At 38.7% G+C, this 16,845-nt stretch overlaps 1 protein-coding gene across 2 annotated transcripts; it reads right to left on the bottom strand.

The window, feature by feature from the left end:
• Window positions 1–661: 661 nt before the first annotated feature.
• melk (maternal embryonic leucine zipper kinase) lies at window positions 662–11,733 on the bottom strand. 2 transcript variants are annotated; one of them, XM_041981830.1, is made up of 18 exons: window positions 11,617–11,733; window positions 11,268–11,392; window positions 11,108–11,193; window positions 7,406–7,522; window positions 7,189–7,332; window positions 7,004–7,072; window positions 6,709–6,801; window positions 6,358–6,456; window positions 6,143–6,211; window positions 5,762–5,860; window positions 5,392–5,478; window positions 5,082–5,207; window positions 4,751–4,912; window positions 4,238–4,517; window positions 2,199–2,295; window positions 1,913–2,069; window positions 1,567–1,670; window positions 662–1,477 (listed from the first exon to the last, which is right to left on the bottom strand). In XM_041981830.1, exons 2-18 carry the CDS (start codon window positions 11,347–11,349, stop codon window positions 1,300–1,302), a joined length of 2,049 nt encoding a protein of 682 aa, XP_041837764.1. In that variant the 5' UTR covers window positions 11,350–11,392; window positions 11,617–11,733; the 3' UTR covers window positions 662–1,299. The 2 variants fall into 2 exon arrangements, with proteins under 2 accessions (XP_041837764.1, XP_041837763.1); XM_041981829.1 differs by having other exon boundaries at window positions 11,268–11,383.
• Window positions 11,734–16,845: the final 5,112 nt, after the last annotated feature.

Genomic DNA, 16,845 nt, shown 5'->3' with positions numbered 1-16,845 from the left:
TTAATAATAAAACAATTTAAGACATTAGGTTGAGTCCAGTTCTGATCCTCCAACCTCAACAAAACAGGAATCCTTACAACCACAATAAGCTGAGGAGCATGTTTCTTTATTGCTCCAACCTTCACCTGTCTTAAATGATCACCCTACCCCCGCACATTTGCTCAGACTCCCATTAAGGTTAAACCTTCCCCTTATTATTAGCTGAACTCACAATTACCCTTCTCTTCCCTGCTGGGACACCAAGGAGAACCTGTCACAAACAAACGCTGATCAGCTGATAAGTGGCACTTTGTTCAGAAATCAGAGGGAGGGAGATTTATTTAGAAAAGATAATGCTGCTGGAGTTAATTGAATTTGTAAAGATAATGCTAGTAAGATCAACATCTTTTGGTCATTACAATCATTCTCTGATGTCCAATCATTATTTTCAGTGTTACTAATTTATTGTTGTACAAACATAATCTGAAATAAGAAGTATCTTAGATATTCCGCATTTTTCACAGCTCATTTGTGTGGCTCAGTCACTTCGCTCAGCTATCACCATCAATCTCTCTCAAAGTGAAGTGAAGCCTGTAAAAACAGAAGGCTGATGACAGAGTGTAAACACACCACTGCTCCACTGACTGCTGAATGAATAACAAAAAACACAAAACACTGGATGTCAGGAAGTAACTAAATTCATTTCAATCATCTGACACTATAAATACAGAAATCATTTATTTTACTTTTACACAGTAAAAATCTTAGACACACTGTGGGAATGGAAGGCAGAAAACATAAAAACATACACTAAGCATGTAAAACATAATGACAGAAGTGTAAACACATGTACATAAAAAAACAAAACAAACAAAACAATAATGGTAAATTAGCAATGCTGTGTCTGTTGTTCAATTAAATGTTGCACCTTTAGGGGTGAATAACAGACATAAATATGGTAACAAGCAGCTGCGAGGTATGATGTAAATATTCCCGTTACATGTCTCTCTCACACTCAAACATTCATCTCAAGAGAACTTACAGCAATCATATTTAGCTTAATAATGTAAGAAAATGTAAGTTAAATAAAAAACTAGTCAACAATAATTTGCATTGTACAGGATACTGACATGTAATCTTTATAACCTCAGTGTGTGATGCATTTTGCAGACTGGCCTATGGGTTGGTTTTACTATTTCAAATGAATATTAAAGACGTAATCCTTAATGTGTCTGAATTCTTGCCTCCCTCACCTATCAGCCAAATTCATGACTGACACAAAAGACCAGCGTCTTGGATAATGTCGGTAAGGTGCGTTGTTTAGATACTGGACATGGAGAGGATGTCCTCCACCAGATGCTTGTAGACCCAAGCATCTCCTTTCAGCCTCTGGCGGCGAACCCCAATGACATCCAGCCTCTGCAGCAAGCACACCTCCAGCTCAAACGCCATGGTTACCTTCCCAAAGTCACCCGAGGTCTGACACTTCAGGGTGTACCTGAATGATGTGTGAAACAAACATTAGTGTAGGGACAGAACTATTTGATCAAAAGATGAGCGGTTGGGACAGAAAGTGTGTCTTTTTACCCTTTCTGTATAAAGTCAACATTTTTCTCTGGCAGGATGGACAGGATCTGGTTGAGGACCTGGTCTGGATTTGTCTGGCTGGTCAGAGTGACGTTATACTGAGCCTAGAAGATAAACCCACTGATGAGAAATTCTGGGGATTTAATGCAATTGGAAGTGGCAGCAATTCAAATTCAGTGAGAGACTAAACGAATTTGTTCCTAATCATCAATAAATAAAAAAAATTAAAAAAAAAGAAAAAATAAAGAAAATAGTCTATGTACTTGTATAACAGATGAAATTAAATTAACTGGAATGTGTAGCCCCATCTATATATGACAGAGTTGTTTCATTTTGGTATTTATACCTTAATCTTGCGTGGACCATCACGTAGAGCTCGCCTCTTACTCGGGGTGAGCATGGTGATCACCTTATCCAGGCCTCTCTCCAGGGACCCAAACATCTTTCCTCCCCGCTTCTTCTTCCCACTGTCTCCTGTGACAGCCATGTCTAGCGATCTGGACCTGGAAGACAAATCATCATCCCGAATACAAACGCTGAACTCCATCCTGTATCAGTATTAACCCCCCAAATAAATCCCTTCCCAACCTCCAAATCCCCCCTAGCCTCCATCTTTTCTGTGGTCCACTCACCTGCGCTCTGGACTGAAGGCTAGTATTTCAATGTCTGCAGGATCCTTGTTCTCTGATGTGGTCTTCTTACTTTGGTCCTTAGATGTGATGTCACCACCTACCACATAACATGATGCCATTTTTAATCAAAATAAACCACAAAGACCTTAAGGAAGCAAATTTAAAAAGCATTTCAGTTTTGGAACAAATGAAATATGTGTCAAAATTGAAGTTTCTAGTCTTTATTTTAATTTTTTGTCACTCGAAGGTCAGAACCAGATCTTCTTTGTGGTTATGGGTAATGGTAGCCACAGCTGCTGAAGATTTTGGAATAATACCAGATAGGGTAGCTAAGCTAGCTGTTGATGATTATGGAAACAGTTTGGCTTTTAAAAGGTCCAATGTGGTCTGGACTACTGTTTAAAGTTTTTAAATTTTCTATTGTAACTAAAAAAATTATAATACAACAAACCTGCTGCAGATTAGAAACAAAAACAGGCGTTGGGATGGAAACCACACACACACACACGCCCTTCTTTAGTTGCTTTTCATTCCTGGGTTATACCTTGTCACATGACAGGGTACCAGCAAGGAAAATAGTGAAATGTTTGATTTTATACAAGCAACATCCCACTTCTGTCCAAACACTCAACCACAACAGAATACCACAGTACAGTAAAGGAAGGTTTAACTCTACTGTATTTATGCACGTTTATTCTGAAATGACCTATCACACGTGTTCTGTTTTATTCAAACCTACCATTAACGATAAAGTTATAATACACATTCACAAATGAAATTCAAAAATATTTTATTAATTCCTAAAAGGAAATTATAATGTTGTATACGGGTTTTTGTTGTGTAAATCATAAACTGTAATTGTCAGTCTTTTTGTAATCTAATCTGACAACTTGGAAAGTACATTTTTTTATTATTAGTTAATATTCTGCATAAGGCATTGAGAAAATAAGTAAGAAAAAAAAAAAGATCTGTCCGTATCTTCCAGTTCTTGTAGAGCTGCTATTGATGAAAAATTCATTCAGTAAATTAAATCTTTCCCTTATTATTAAAGCTTTAAACGTTAGACAAAAGTAACAAGGTGGGGCTCGAATATGGAATAACCTCAATGACAACCAACGGGGATGTGAAACTGTTCAGGTTTGTGAACAAACTAAGGTGGACAAACATACACCCATACAAACCCACAAATATAGACACACAATGGAGAGTTGGGCTTTAGAGGCAAGAGAACACATGTCACTACAGCCCATGTGGGACAATGAGCAAAGGGAGGAGACAGCTACACCTGTCACAGCACACGCCTGGGGACAGACATACACAGTCCACTGTGTGTGGGTGGGTGTGTGTGTGGACAAGCATGTCACAGGGAGCTTGTCTGCTCTTTGCTGCAGCCAACAAAACAGCAGGCTGCAAAGAGAGCAGCGCTGAGCTGCAAGGATTTAACATCAGCCGGGTCAGCTGCAGCGAGTTCGCCGGCTGTTGGCCAAATTTTTACAGGAAACTAATGAGGCTGGACGTCTGAGCAGAAAGTCACTGTGACAAATAATTAAGACTTTAATGATTCTCCATTCATATTAGTGCCCTTCATTTAGAGATAGTGAATAGAATTAGCTTCCTGATAATAACCTCACCTTTGAGTTGACAGTGATAATTGTGTGTGCATGTGTGAATCCAAATGTGTGTCCATTTTCAGTGGCGTAATGACAGTCAAATCATTGAAATATGAGTGGCTTTGGGATAAAAACAACAGGCCCAATAAATTAGTTTATTACCAGAAGACAATTTACTTGCAAATGTGTAGCATGTGGTTTTGGCACTTGTGATTATGAAAGTGGCAAGAGACTGAGGCTACAGGATAAAAGAGAGGAGGAAATGGGGAAAAGGACATTTGATTAATGTAAATCTAATCTAATACAGAATGTACTTCAGTCCCTTGTTTAGAAGAACAAACAATTACAGTATACAAATAAACTGAAGCTCTGTATTGTCTATACACTTCTACTGCCACTGGTTGAGCAACAAGAGAAATTTCTTCTTACCTTTAGGTGTGCCCACATTAGATTTGGTAACACCTATGTTTTGATTGGGTGTGGTCAACACCTTCTTGTTGGCGCGTGCATTCTTCTTACTTGACACGGGGGTCCAGGGGGGAGGCAAAACAAAATTTTCAGCTCCTTTCTCCTCAGCAATATTCTCCTTGTTCTCAGTGGTTTGTACTTGATCTCTCTCCCTCCTCTCCTGACGGTGTGGTGTTGCCCTCCCCTTCTCTGCTTTTGGGCTTTGACCATATCTTTTTTCCACTGATGGAGACATCAACCTCTTTAGAGATGCAAAGAGAAATATTTGCAATGAGTACCTTTCTCTTAAAGAATGAAGCTGGGTTTACTGATACATTTTACACAAGTCATTCAGCTGGAAAATTTCACCATTTCCTCCACATTAGTCATCAGATAGAACGGGTATTCCAGCATGTTAAACACATATTAACTTATCCTGTCGTTTATTGAAGCTACTCATTTACATGTGATAAAGAAGCTGAGCTTTCCGCTTACTGTGTCTTTGTTTGTGCTTCCATCTGGCCGACCTCTGACTCCCTGGGGTGTGTGCTGTTGGACTGACATCCATGGACAGTCGTCGATGTATTCTGAGTAAAGGTCCAAAGAACCAACAATCACAGCGTCGTCATCCTTGCTGAAGCGAAGGACATCTCTTGTCTGAAAGAAATGAGGGAAAAGGAAAAAAAAAACAGTACCAAAAGCTTCACATTAGAACTCAGTAAATAGAATCAGTAAGTAAGTAAAACAACGTGGTTGACCGACCAAATAGCCATGAATAGTCCTAAAGGTTCCGAAGCATCACATGAGATGTGGTCTGGTTTCTGACCTGCAGGCCTTGGTGAACAGGAGAATCCTCGCAGAGAGATGCTTCAGGGTGCAAACGGACAGGTTTTCCCCTCTGCTTCTTTGACAGTAGCAGCAAGTAGGTAGCTGTGGTCTGGTCATACCGCCACTGAGGGAGCCAAGGTTAATCAATTAATCAGCATTTCTAATGAAAACTATATGTAATTCTACATTTATAAACCATATATCTTTGTATTCAATACACCATTCATAACCAATCCAACTGACAATAGCATGATAAACTAGGATACAGCGAAGGAGAAGCTGAAATATAAGTACGCTCAAACACACACCTCCTTAACCAGCGCTGTGGTGCTCTCTCTTGATCGCTTCATGTTGACGGCCATTTCAGTGATACAGTCTTCATCTATGTGGCCAAGCTACAAGAGGAAAATAAACACAGACATGTAACCCCTGAAATTAGAATAATAAAAAGACTAAACAACATGGTCATGTTAAGAGTATGATGGTGAAATGTGAATTCATTTACTTATATGGTGATTTGGGAAAATAGGAAAAACCCCTCACGAAAAGGATCAAGTTACCAGCCAAAACAAAGTATGAAGGAAACAGTTTAAGATGACTATCACCTGTCCTCATAACAAGCTAAGCTATGCAGGTAATTTTGCTGTGTTTATGCAGTTATGTCCTGTGTGTCTGTACCGGCTGTCTGCTGAGCCACTCTACTGGGCTGTTGTAGTCCTTCATCACCCAGGGATGATCCAGTAGCTGTCGAACCGTCAGACGCCACTTGGGTTCCACCTACAGGACAGACAGAGACACTACAACTCAACATTTAAAAGACCATTCCTCATAGTAATCTTATGTTTTACATCACAGCTCAGTATTTCAATTATGTAAAATGTTTTTGATTTGTCTGAAGTCCTAAATGAATACCTGTTTTTGTCACAGCAAATCCACAACAGATTTACAACTGTGTCAACATTTCTAAAACTCTGTAAACGGTAGAAAGTCAGGAGCAAAGCGGTCAACAGATGTAGATAAAAAAAAAATAAAAAGAGAAAACACGGACTGAATACAAACCTGCATCATCTGGTTGAGAAGGAGAACACTGCCTGGAGAAAGCCATTGTGGGTTGTCATATTTACCCCTCTGAAAATGAAAAAAACAAAATAAAGATTACAAAAACACTGAAATAGAAACAAACAAAAATGCTCTCAGTTTTGTTATTTGCTCAGGCAGCTGTGTTCCAGCAGGGAATTTTACTGGAAGTGATAGAAACACAGCAGTGCACTTACTGTAATCTTCTTGTAAAGGACCACGCAGTTGTCATCATCAAAGGGCAGGTATCCACAGAGCAGAGCAAACAGCAGAACTCCCATGCTCCACACATCAGCCTGGAGGTTATACATCACACAGCAGCATTTCAACATCAAGTCTTACAGATAGGATTTCACAGCTCAGCTGCACCGAGTCATGCACCAGCGAATATGATCTGAACACCATGAAAGTGCAGACTTGTGGAACAGGCAGGTAATAATTATTCTGACTGAGAACAAATGCAAATTCTGTCACTTGAAATCATCATCATATAAAAAAAAAAACTTTTTTTTCTAAGCTGTAAACGATGTATAGCTTATATGCCTTACCTCTGAACCAATATATGCTTTTCCCTGGATAAGTTCAGGAGCAGCATATGCAGGACTTCCACAACACGTCATCAGCTCATAACCCAAGCCCCCCTGGGACAGAAGTAATTACACAACAATATTAAGAGGGTTTTTTTTCTTTCTGTTTTCTATTTTAAAAGGTAGATAATAGGAGGAATTATTTTGTAGAAAATGTGACATGTAAGACATTGTGTGACTTTTGCCCTTTAAACCATTTTCATTCATTTTCTATGTTTGATCCACCCACAGTGGGACAGGGAATGCAGTGCTGTACCTTAGGTTTGGCACATAAGCCAAAGTCTATGAGCTTCAAGTTATGGTCGCCATCGATCAACAGATTTTCCTGAGGTTCAGAAAAACAAACATTTCAGTTGACTTTAATATGATCTGCACTTAGAACCAAAATGCATATTTACTGGTTTGTCTCTTTAAACACATGCAAATTATAGTTATTCTTACTGGCTTCAGGTCCCTGTGTGCATATCCTTGGCTGTGGACGTAGGCCATCGCAGATACGATCTGCCTGAAAAACACCCTGGTCTCCTGCTCTGATAGCCGGTCCTTTGCTATGATATAATCAAACAACTCCCCACCTGGACAGTACTGAGATAACAAGAAAAAATAATTAAAATGATGTCATGCTCTGACTTACTCTGCATACTGTATGTGACTTTACCTCGAGCACCATGAATATCTGAGTGGAAGTTTCTATGATGTGGTACAGTCGACAGATATGTTGATGACTCAGATTCTTCATGGCTTCAATTTCCACTTTCACACGTGGCAAGTCATCCTGTGGAGAGAGATGGTCTTTTTTTATTTTCTCATTCTAATATGTTGTCTTTGTTTTTTGATTGGAATTCTATGTAGGACTCATTGTCACTTAAATATCATAATACAGTTGATAAATTAATGACAAAATTCTTAATTAAACCCTGTAAGCTTTTAATTTTTAACTTAAGAGAGTGAAGTAAGTTTCTCTTAACAAAATTCACCAGCCGCAAACAAACAACAAATATATCAGATTTTATGAGGATACAATTACTGTAAATCTTCTGGGGAAAATGAAATACATAAAACACAGCTCAGCTGACTGGACAGTAGTCAGACTGATCTGTCTGAAGCGCAAACAGTGATCCCAGAGAGCAATGGCCCCATTTATTAATTCATTTAAATGCTATTTACATGTAAATGTTGTATATATTAATTTCTCAGTTCTGGCAAATGTTGTCATTGTTTTTCTTATCACGTGTTGATCCTTTCTATTATGCCGCAACCAAATTATTTCAATGTATCTTAAAAAAATTTGGTTATTATTGAGGTTATTCGGAGGTTATTATTTTTTTGAGTATTCCACCGACTAAATAAAGGCAACAAGAACAGTTCAGTGAAAAAGTGTTCCAAATTATTATGCATATGCTGTTATATTACGACAGTGAATATATTGTTTTAAATGACCTAACATTATATTAGGTTATATAATAACCTAGGTTTCATTAAACAAAAAATATCAGTGATAAAAACAGCATAATGTTGCCAATCACTCAATATACAGTAATGCAAATTATTCTTAATAAACCATTTTAAAACAATTAATTGGTTGTAAAGAACTGAAAATGTATACCTGTTGTGTTTTTTGTTATACACTGGAGGTTATTTTTCTAAAAACAATTCAAAAGAGATCTTTCTAAAGTTTTGTGTTAACATAGGAGCTCTTTTTTGAAATAACCTTAACTCTTACATTCATTGAACTTGGAACTCTACAGACAGTTGCCGTCTGGGTCTCATTTAAGGATACCAGAATTGCCTCCTAAAGTTGCAGCTTGGAATATACGGTTGCACACTCTCAGATCTTTTGTTTGGAGGATGCTCACAGGTTGTCAATAGAGTTGAGGACAGAGGATGAGGGTGGCCACACCATGAGTTTTTCTCTTTTTAAAGCCATAGCAGACAAAGATTTAATAATATTTTTTCAAGTGGTGATGTTACGTCTGACATTAAAGCCCTGTTGAGTAAAGGGAGCAATTCCAAATTAATCCTGCATCGAGATCCGTATAATTTTCTTGAATATCATGTGATGAAAGATATAAAACTGCGAAAGACAAAGCAAAGGAAAAGGTCCAGAATTGTGCAGCTGTGAGTCTGACAGAAGATATGTGGACATCCATGAATATGGAGGCTCGTTTATGCCTGACATGCCACCACATCACAGAGGAGGATACTTGCAGTCTTGTTAGGTGTGGAGCATTTTTTTCAAATTCACACAGCTGACAACTTGGCACAGGCAAAAGATAAAGTCATGGAAGAGTGGGAAATCAAGGGAAAGGTGAGATGCTTGGTCACAGATGCTGCCTCCAACATGAAAGCCTGTGCAAGGAAACAGCAGATCGGGCACAGCATCTGTGTTGCCCACTCACTAAATCTAATAGTGCTAGAGTCCTTTGACCAGGTCCCCATCCTTGCAGACATATGAGCAAAATCATGGAAGATAATCACATACGTCCGGAGCAGCACTACTGCAAAAGAATGTTTGTGCCAGATACAGGAGTCGATGCGCAGACCAAAACATAAATTAGTTATAGAAGTTAAAACAAGATGGAATAGCGCCTTATTAATGTTAGACAACTGAGGAAGCAGTACAGGTGTTGGGTCCTTTCCACCTGGCCACAGTGGAACTCTCTGACAAAAGACATGTGTCAGCCTCTAAGGTTATACCGCTTACGAAAATGCTCTGCCACAGGGTTCAATGTGAAGCCTCAAAAGTTACAGACTGACCCCGCCTAACTGTTAGCAGACAGTAATCCGTAGACTGAGAACATCTGGCTGGTTTAGAGACACCGAGTGTGATGACACTGGTGGCAACATTGCTGTGCCAGCGTCTCCCTCTCATATTCATATATATATATATATATATATATATATATATATATATATAACACACACACACATATGTGTGTGTGTGTGTGTTTAAGGACTGTCAAATGATTATTAATCTGATTAATCACAGCTTTCAAATTGATCATAATTAATCACCATTTGCGACAATACCTGAAATTTGCCCGTTTCTACTGCATTGTATGAACAGAAAGAGTCAACGCTGTAAATATTGATTCACTGAACAACATGAGAGGAGGGAAGAAGCAGCGCTGCACAGAGCCGACCAGGGGGCCACTGGAGCAGACACGTTGGTGCAAACGTTGGTGCAGGATAAGTTTAAAAAAGAATGTGGGAAAAGTGCGAGTGTGTTCATCTTTTCCATCTCACCTCGCCACGGCCTGCCATCTAACAGAGAAATAATGGATGTATGGGGCTTGTCATGCCGCGCATGTGTTAATTACATTCAAAATATTAACGCAATTAAGTGGACATTGGACAAATGACCAGCAGATGTCAGTACTACCAAATGAGCTGTTAACTGGGGCCTCGAGTAATGACACTTTTGGCAAAGCAATTGGCCAGAAAGACTCAACACATTCACGGGGGCTTTGTCCCATCATCACTATTTGCAAGATGGGATTGGGTGTTTTTTTGCATTAAAATGGTGATACTGCAGAAGGCATGGTTCTTCCTTAATACCATGGCAGGAAATATTTAGAAACTGCACATATTTTGCTAAGGCCATTTGGACTCCTTCAGACACCCTAAAGAGGCCTATCATCATAATTCCACTACCACCTTGCTGACACCACAGCCTTGTTGGCTCATGCTGGCCATCCACCAAACATCCAGAACTCCATCCAGGGTAGCAAGGCATTCAACAGTAAATAAAACTGATTGAAAAGTAGTCTACAAGTATTGATGAGTCCACTATAAGCATTGCTCTTTGTGAGCATTGGTTAAGGGTAACCAAATTACAGCTTTGTAAATATATGCAAACCTCTGGAGATGCCTGCATGGACAGATAGTTGGAATTACAGAGACACCAACAGCTTCAAATATCTGCTTGCTGCTCATCAGTGGCTTTTAAATAGCTGCTCTTTTAATACAATGCATTTGCCTGACAGAGATTTTCCTTTATGTGCCTTTATTTCAACAAGCCAATTTGCTCTATGAAAAACACACATTTTCTAACAGCAATGTTGGAGTTTAGATGTTAAAACAGGGAAAACAGTCAGCGGTCTTGAAGGGTAAAGTATCTTACACAAATGACAAAATCTCCACAGAATTTTTTTTAGAGCTCTGAATTTTCTTGTACTTACAAATCTGTGTTTCTTTCTTTTTTTAAACAAAATACTCACCAATGACAGGGTGGTTCACAGCAGGCTCCACCATGGTTGATTTTAACAGCATCAGTTAATCATATTGTTAGTTAGCCACCCCCCTTCCTTGTTCCTTTTTCTATTTGATTACTTTACTTGAAGTGGACTCTGTGACTCACCCCAAGATCTTTCTTATTCATGATTTTAATGGCAACCTTCTCTCCTGTCAAGATATGTCGACCCAGCTTGACTTTAGCAAAGCCACCTGAAAACAGACATATTTTAAGACAGATAACGACATAGCTTTGTATTTTTAGCAGTAATTGTTAGGGTCATTACCTGAGCCGATAGTCTCATAAACTTCATAATATTTGTAAAGCTCTGCGGCTCCTCCGCGGTGCTCCGTTCTTTCCACAGGCATGCTCTCTGCTAAAACTGGCCGTTTATAAACCTCCCTGCGACAACTAAAATATTTTCAGGTCAGGAATACGCTCAGCTGATAAACTGAGAAAACTGCTTCTGAGTTCAACGTTTTATGCTAACACTGACTATTAGCGTAACGTTAACTACTGCGACACAGTAACGACGAAAAGTCGTTAAAACTATCACAAAAAGAAAAAAAAAAGACTAGGGGAAATATTCTTCAAACTAATTAACATATTTTACTAGACTTTACGACCTTCCTTACCTGGATTCTTTATTAAAATAGACGAAGGCAGGGAAGTCAGTTAACCATATAGAGGAAAACCCTCGAGCAGGGATGTTTTGTTCCAGAAGTTTGAATTTCGCACGTTGATGACGACGACATTTCCGGCTTCCGGTTTGTGCTTCGTCTCCCCCTTGTGGTAAATGCCGGTACAGCAGAAGAAAATAATTACAGCGCTGATGGAAAATTTTGGGACGCTTGAATATTTTGATTATTGTGTATATTCTTTACAATCTTTTAAAACTATTTAAAGCGTACTATCGGAGGTATAATTGGTCAATTTGGCTCCTAATGTCAATGTCAATGCCAGCCTTATTTATGTAGCACCATCAAAAACAGTCATCAAAATGAAAAACAATAAAAGCAAAACAACAAAACAATAAAGAAAAAAATACCATGTTACTATAAATACTCTAAAACAAAAACAAAGGGGAAAGTTAATAATTACAGGGAGAAAACAAAGAAATGTTTATGAATGATTATGATCACATTATCCTACCACTAAAAGTGAAAAAAGGGTTTTTTTTTATGTTCCCCAAGTTTTTTATTAACTAAACAAGACTGTTTATCCCTCAACGGTGAAATTTACAATTTATTCTATTTGCAAATGAGCTGCGAGATCATCAGCACAATTTGTAAGGTGTTTCAGGCAGTTTTAGCAGCAAAGCTAAAAGCTTGTTTTCCTAGTTCAGTCTGGACTCTAGAAAACATTCAAACGATGCACAAACACCATTCTGTCACCAGTCTAATACCAGTCTGTCATCATATATTTGATGTGTTTACATGTATTTCTAAGATATTCAAAATTTGTTTGGGACCAAAAAGCACTTTATTTAAGTATCCACTGCCATTTCTATTCTTAAGTGTGCCTTAACCCCCTAAATTTCTTCAATTTTCTTCTGAAACAGATTTTTATGGATATAAGACCTGTTGTGCACACTTTATTTTGCTGGGCCATTTTTATGTCAGTATCATCTGCTACTGGAGTACGGAATGACTTCAAAGATAAATTGCATTGGAGACTGGTCAGAAAAAAAGTGTTTACTGAATTGACAGCTATGATTGTAGCCTGGAATGATATACATCATTCAAATCTCAGGAATCTTAGCTTTCCAATGGTGCATAACATGTGTAAGCACTTGGAAGGAAGACTGAACAAAATATATTTTTATTTGTAACATCCCAACCTCAGGACATGTGGTACCAATGTCACAAACAACAGCCTACTACAAAATTGGCAGCAAAATAAACATTTCTACCCAGAAGATACATTGGATTTGGATCAAATCCTTTCATACATCTGTGGAATGGAAAGAATCCTATTACCTGTGTAAACTGTACTGCTGACCCTGTTGGTATGTGTTTGAAGTAACTGGCCAGAGAGATGAATTTATGATGTCAGAAGGTGTGTGCACCTTCAGCTGAACTCAACTCAAGCCTGTAATTAGGAAAAGGTGAGAGGTGAGCTCAGGTACCGTTAAATGCATTTTAATAGATCTTTACCCTGTAATACAACCACTCTTACTGCCAGAGTCTTCGTCTTGTACTATAAATGCCACATAAACAATATTTCTCTCACAGCTGTTCACTACTGATCACATCTATAAGAAGCCTTTATAAAATACAAATATAATGTTCTGATACTTGGCAGACAGTGGTACTGCTGGAGATAAAGTTCAGTGACTGATCGGTGGCTCATCCTGTCTTTTTCATGGTTATTTGGAAAGGAGCTGGTTGTTGAGGAGGCAACTGGTGGTTAGTGGACATCCAGGTGTCAGCAGGATAACAAAAACCTCTCATTTTGGTTTCAGCGGCAGATGGCCAGGATGGGACAGAGGGACATCAAACAAGTTACAGCTGTGAAAAAACAGAGAGTGGAAAGCGAATGAGAGGAAGGAGGACGATGGACGGGAGAGGGGGTGTCATAGAAGAGGAAAAAGGAGGTGAATTGGAAAAGCAGGGGGTATGGAGGCAAGAAAAATAAATATTTCAATTCAGTGAGAAAGATTTTTCTTTTAATCATCCTTACTGTCCTCCTGCTGTTGTGTTGCTTTGATGTTACGTGATGGGTGTGGTCAGCAATGAGAGCAAATTACTGACTCCACAGAGAATAACTAACTTAAACAGGATCTAAATACTTGTATTTGTGAGATTTTCTGGAAAGTTTCTTGCTTGCTTTTACAGATCTCATGTAAAAGGATCTATTTATTTCCAATCAGCATAAGTTCACAGTTTTATTGCACATTAAAACATACAATCAGGTGTACACTATTAAATAAGTACACCTATTCAATTGCTTGTCAACACAAAGAGCTAAACAGCCAATTACATTGCAGTAACATAACACACCACACACTTAGGCATGTAGACATGATTGAAATGACTTGAAGTTCAAACTGAGCATCAGAATGTGTAAGAAAAGTGGATTTAAGTGACTGAATGTGACACGGTTTTTAGTGTTAGACGGGTGGGTCTGAGCATTTCAGAAACTTCTGATCTGATGGTGGCGGAGGTGTAAATGGATGTTTTTAGCAACACTTTGGCACTTGCCCCTCCCTGAGTGGCCACCTTATGGTACCTGTACATTAGGGTTTTAGGGTTTACCTCAATGTATAGGTCAGGAACAGGTTGGTTTCTCTTCACCTTTGTGTGGGGGGACTGTTGTTTGTGCTTTTGCATTGAACAACAGTTCAGAGTAGCCTACCCATCCTTTTGTAGTTTTTGGATGGCGTGTTGCAAAGCACTCCTTCTGGGGACTCCCTTGTTCTGTTGGGGACTTCAATGCTCATGGGCCATGACAGTGAGACCTGGAGAGGCGTGACTGAGATGAACAACCCCCTTGATCTGAAACTGAGTGCTGTTTAGTTGCTGGACTTCTGTGCTTGTCACAGAATGTCCATAAAAAACACCATGTTGAAGCATAAGAGGTCTACATGTGCACTTGCCACCAGGACACCCACCTCAGGATCCTCTCAGATGAGCTGGAAGAAGTAGCCAAGGAGAGGGATAGGGAAGTCTGGGCTTCCCTTAGGCAGCTGTCTCCATGACTTGACCCTGGATAAGTGGCAAGAGAATGGATGGATTCTTGAACATGACAATGAGTTCACCGTACTCCAATGGCCTCCACAGTCACCAGATCTCAATCTAATAGAGCACCTTTGGGATGTGGTAGAACAGGAGATTTTCATCATGGATGTGCAGCAGAGAAATCTGCAGCAACTATGTGATGCTGTCATGATAATACAGGCCAAAATCGCAGTTCTGAAAGCAAAACAAGGGCCAACTTTATGCTCGCAAGGCATACCTATCAGCTTGGCCAGTGAGAGTGTATTAATGTAGTGTAGCATAACGTAAGATGGAGGATGTTCCCTTATCTTTTCTCCTACATATTATGAATAAAAAACATAAATGTTGATTAGCTGTAGAAAGCAAATCCTGTTCATTCAAATTATTTCAACAGGCAGCTCAGGATTTCCTCCATTTTTTTCTTTTATATTCTGGGTGAGGGTTTGCTATTTATATTTAACCTCTACAGTAGCATGCAATCAAATCATAGCAGTCAGGCTTGCTGAAGCCTAAATTGGTAATTCCCAGTGTAATCACATCAAAACTGAAAAAAGACCATCATCTGTACCAAGTACACTGGTGGGAACATTGAATTTCTAAATTTGATCAAGCACTATTTTACATTTGTCCTGTCTGTATTTGTTTCAGTTAGAGCAGGAGTGTGTTATAGAGCTGGCAAACCCCTTCCAGCCTCAGGGAGAACGTATAATCAGACTATTAAGCTGTCACAGTGGAACTCAGACGCTTGTGTTGGACAGATTTTCCAGTATTTCCTTACAGACATTTGGAGGCTCCCAGAATGCATGTGTAATAACTTTTTGGCTACTAGGTCTTTACTGTGGGGGACAACTTAGATCTGTGCTGTCATATTGATTTGTGTTGTATTTCATCAGTGTCCACATATAACTTAGGTCAAATAATAAGTGCTAAAAGGAGAGGTTTTAAAAAAAGATAAACAAAACATAAACGTTAAACATTAAACACAAAACAGGTAGAGGTGAGATAACAAGGCCAGCTTTGCGTCATTTTCTCTTTGTAAGCCCAAAGCAGTCCTCTCATCAAATAAAAGTTTTTAATCAATAAATATAAAACAAATAAAATATTTAGCTGAGGTCATTTATGGCAGCCATGTTTGAACTCCTCTAAATATGATGTGCAAAATATTAACCCAAACTTTAAACTGAAACTTTTTCTGTACTTTAAGTTTTTTGATACCTTTCCAGGAATTTACAATAATTTGTGATCTCACCCTTAATGATGGGGTATGGTGAATTGAGTCATATGTAAAATTACAAGTTTTTGACTGTGAATCCCTGATGAGGAGAATTTGAATCATCAGAGAAACATGGCACATGGTTACTGCATGTATGCAGAAAAAGTGATAAGTTGTGTGAGAATAGATTCAACACAGTATTTTATATATTTATGCAGCTTCCAGTTTTGCTGGTGTATTTTTTCTATTTATTATTCCCATCATCTTTCAATTAAAGAAAGAGTTGCTCCAAAAGAAATATGATTAAATTAGAAAAGGCAAAAAGAGTTCAAAAGCTTCATGAGCTCGTAAGTTACACTGCAAGAACCTGTTCACATGCCACACAAACACACTTTCACAGCTATTCATATTTTGACAATGCACTAAATTCCTTTCATTCTTTTTAAACATCCTAATTCAAACTCCAATTCAAACCACAGCAGGGAAAAGTGTGTTGAAACAGGGAAACATCCAGGTCTGCGGCTCTCGAGGACTGGAGTTGCCTACCCCTGAACCACAACCATAACCAATTTCCTGCCATCTCCTAACCTTAACCTAACATTATCTCACACAACTGTGACCCTAATCAAAACTCCAGAAAATATATCATTAAGACAACGCACTCACAGCCATATGTTATGAGCTGTTTTAATATTCATATTGATGTGAGGTAAAGAAATAAAATAAAATAAATATAGCTACAACCTGAACTTAAAATATCTTAAAAAGATAAAACACTCTCGTGCTTTTCACTTTGTCATAATCGTTGCCTTACATCCCTCCCAAAATTTACCTTGTTTTTCCCTCCCGATCCTTAAGCCAACCCCACCTAACAAACACACACTCCCTCATTGAACGTGTGTATGTGGCTGTCCTCTTCCTTCACTCTCTCC

Source organism: Melanotaenia boesemani, chromosome 4 (assembly GCF_017639745.1).
Source record: "Melanotaenia boesemani isolate fMelBoe1 chromosome 4, fMelBoe1.pri, whole genome shotgun sequence".
In the NCBI taxonomy this organism is placed as follows: Eukaryota; Metazoa; Chordata; class Actinopteri; order Atheriniformes; family Melanotaeniidae; genus Melanotaenia; species Melanotaenia boesemani.
This window is presented reverse-complemented; position numbering and strand designations above follow the sequence as displayed.

Excerpts from the sequence above, each read along its gene's own strand:
- melk (XM_041981830.1), bottom strand. The coding sequence starts at position 11,349 with ATGCCTGTGGAAAGAACGGAGCACCGCGGAGGAGCCGCAGAGCTTTAC. Across the intron at positions 6,212-6,357 it reads TCCTTTACAAGAAGATTACA|AGGGGTAAATATGACAACCC; the intron begins GTAAGTGCACTG and ends TTTCATTTTCAG. Across the intron at positions 2,070-2,198 it reads GCCTTCAGTCCAGAGCGCAG|GTCCAGATCGCTAGACATGG; the intron begins GTGAGTGGACCA and ends TTTGTCTTCCAG.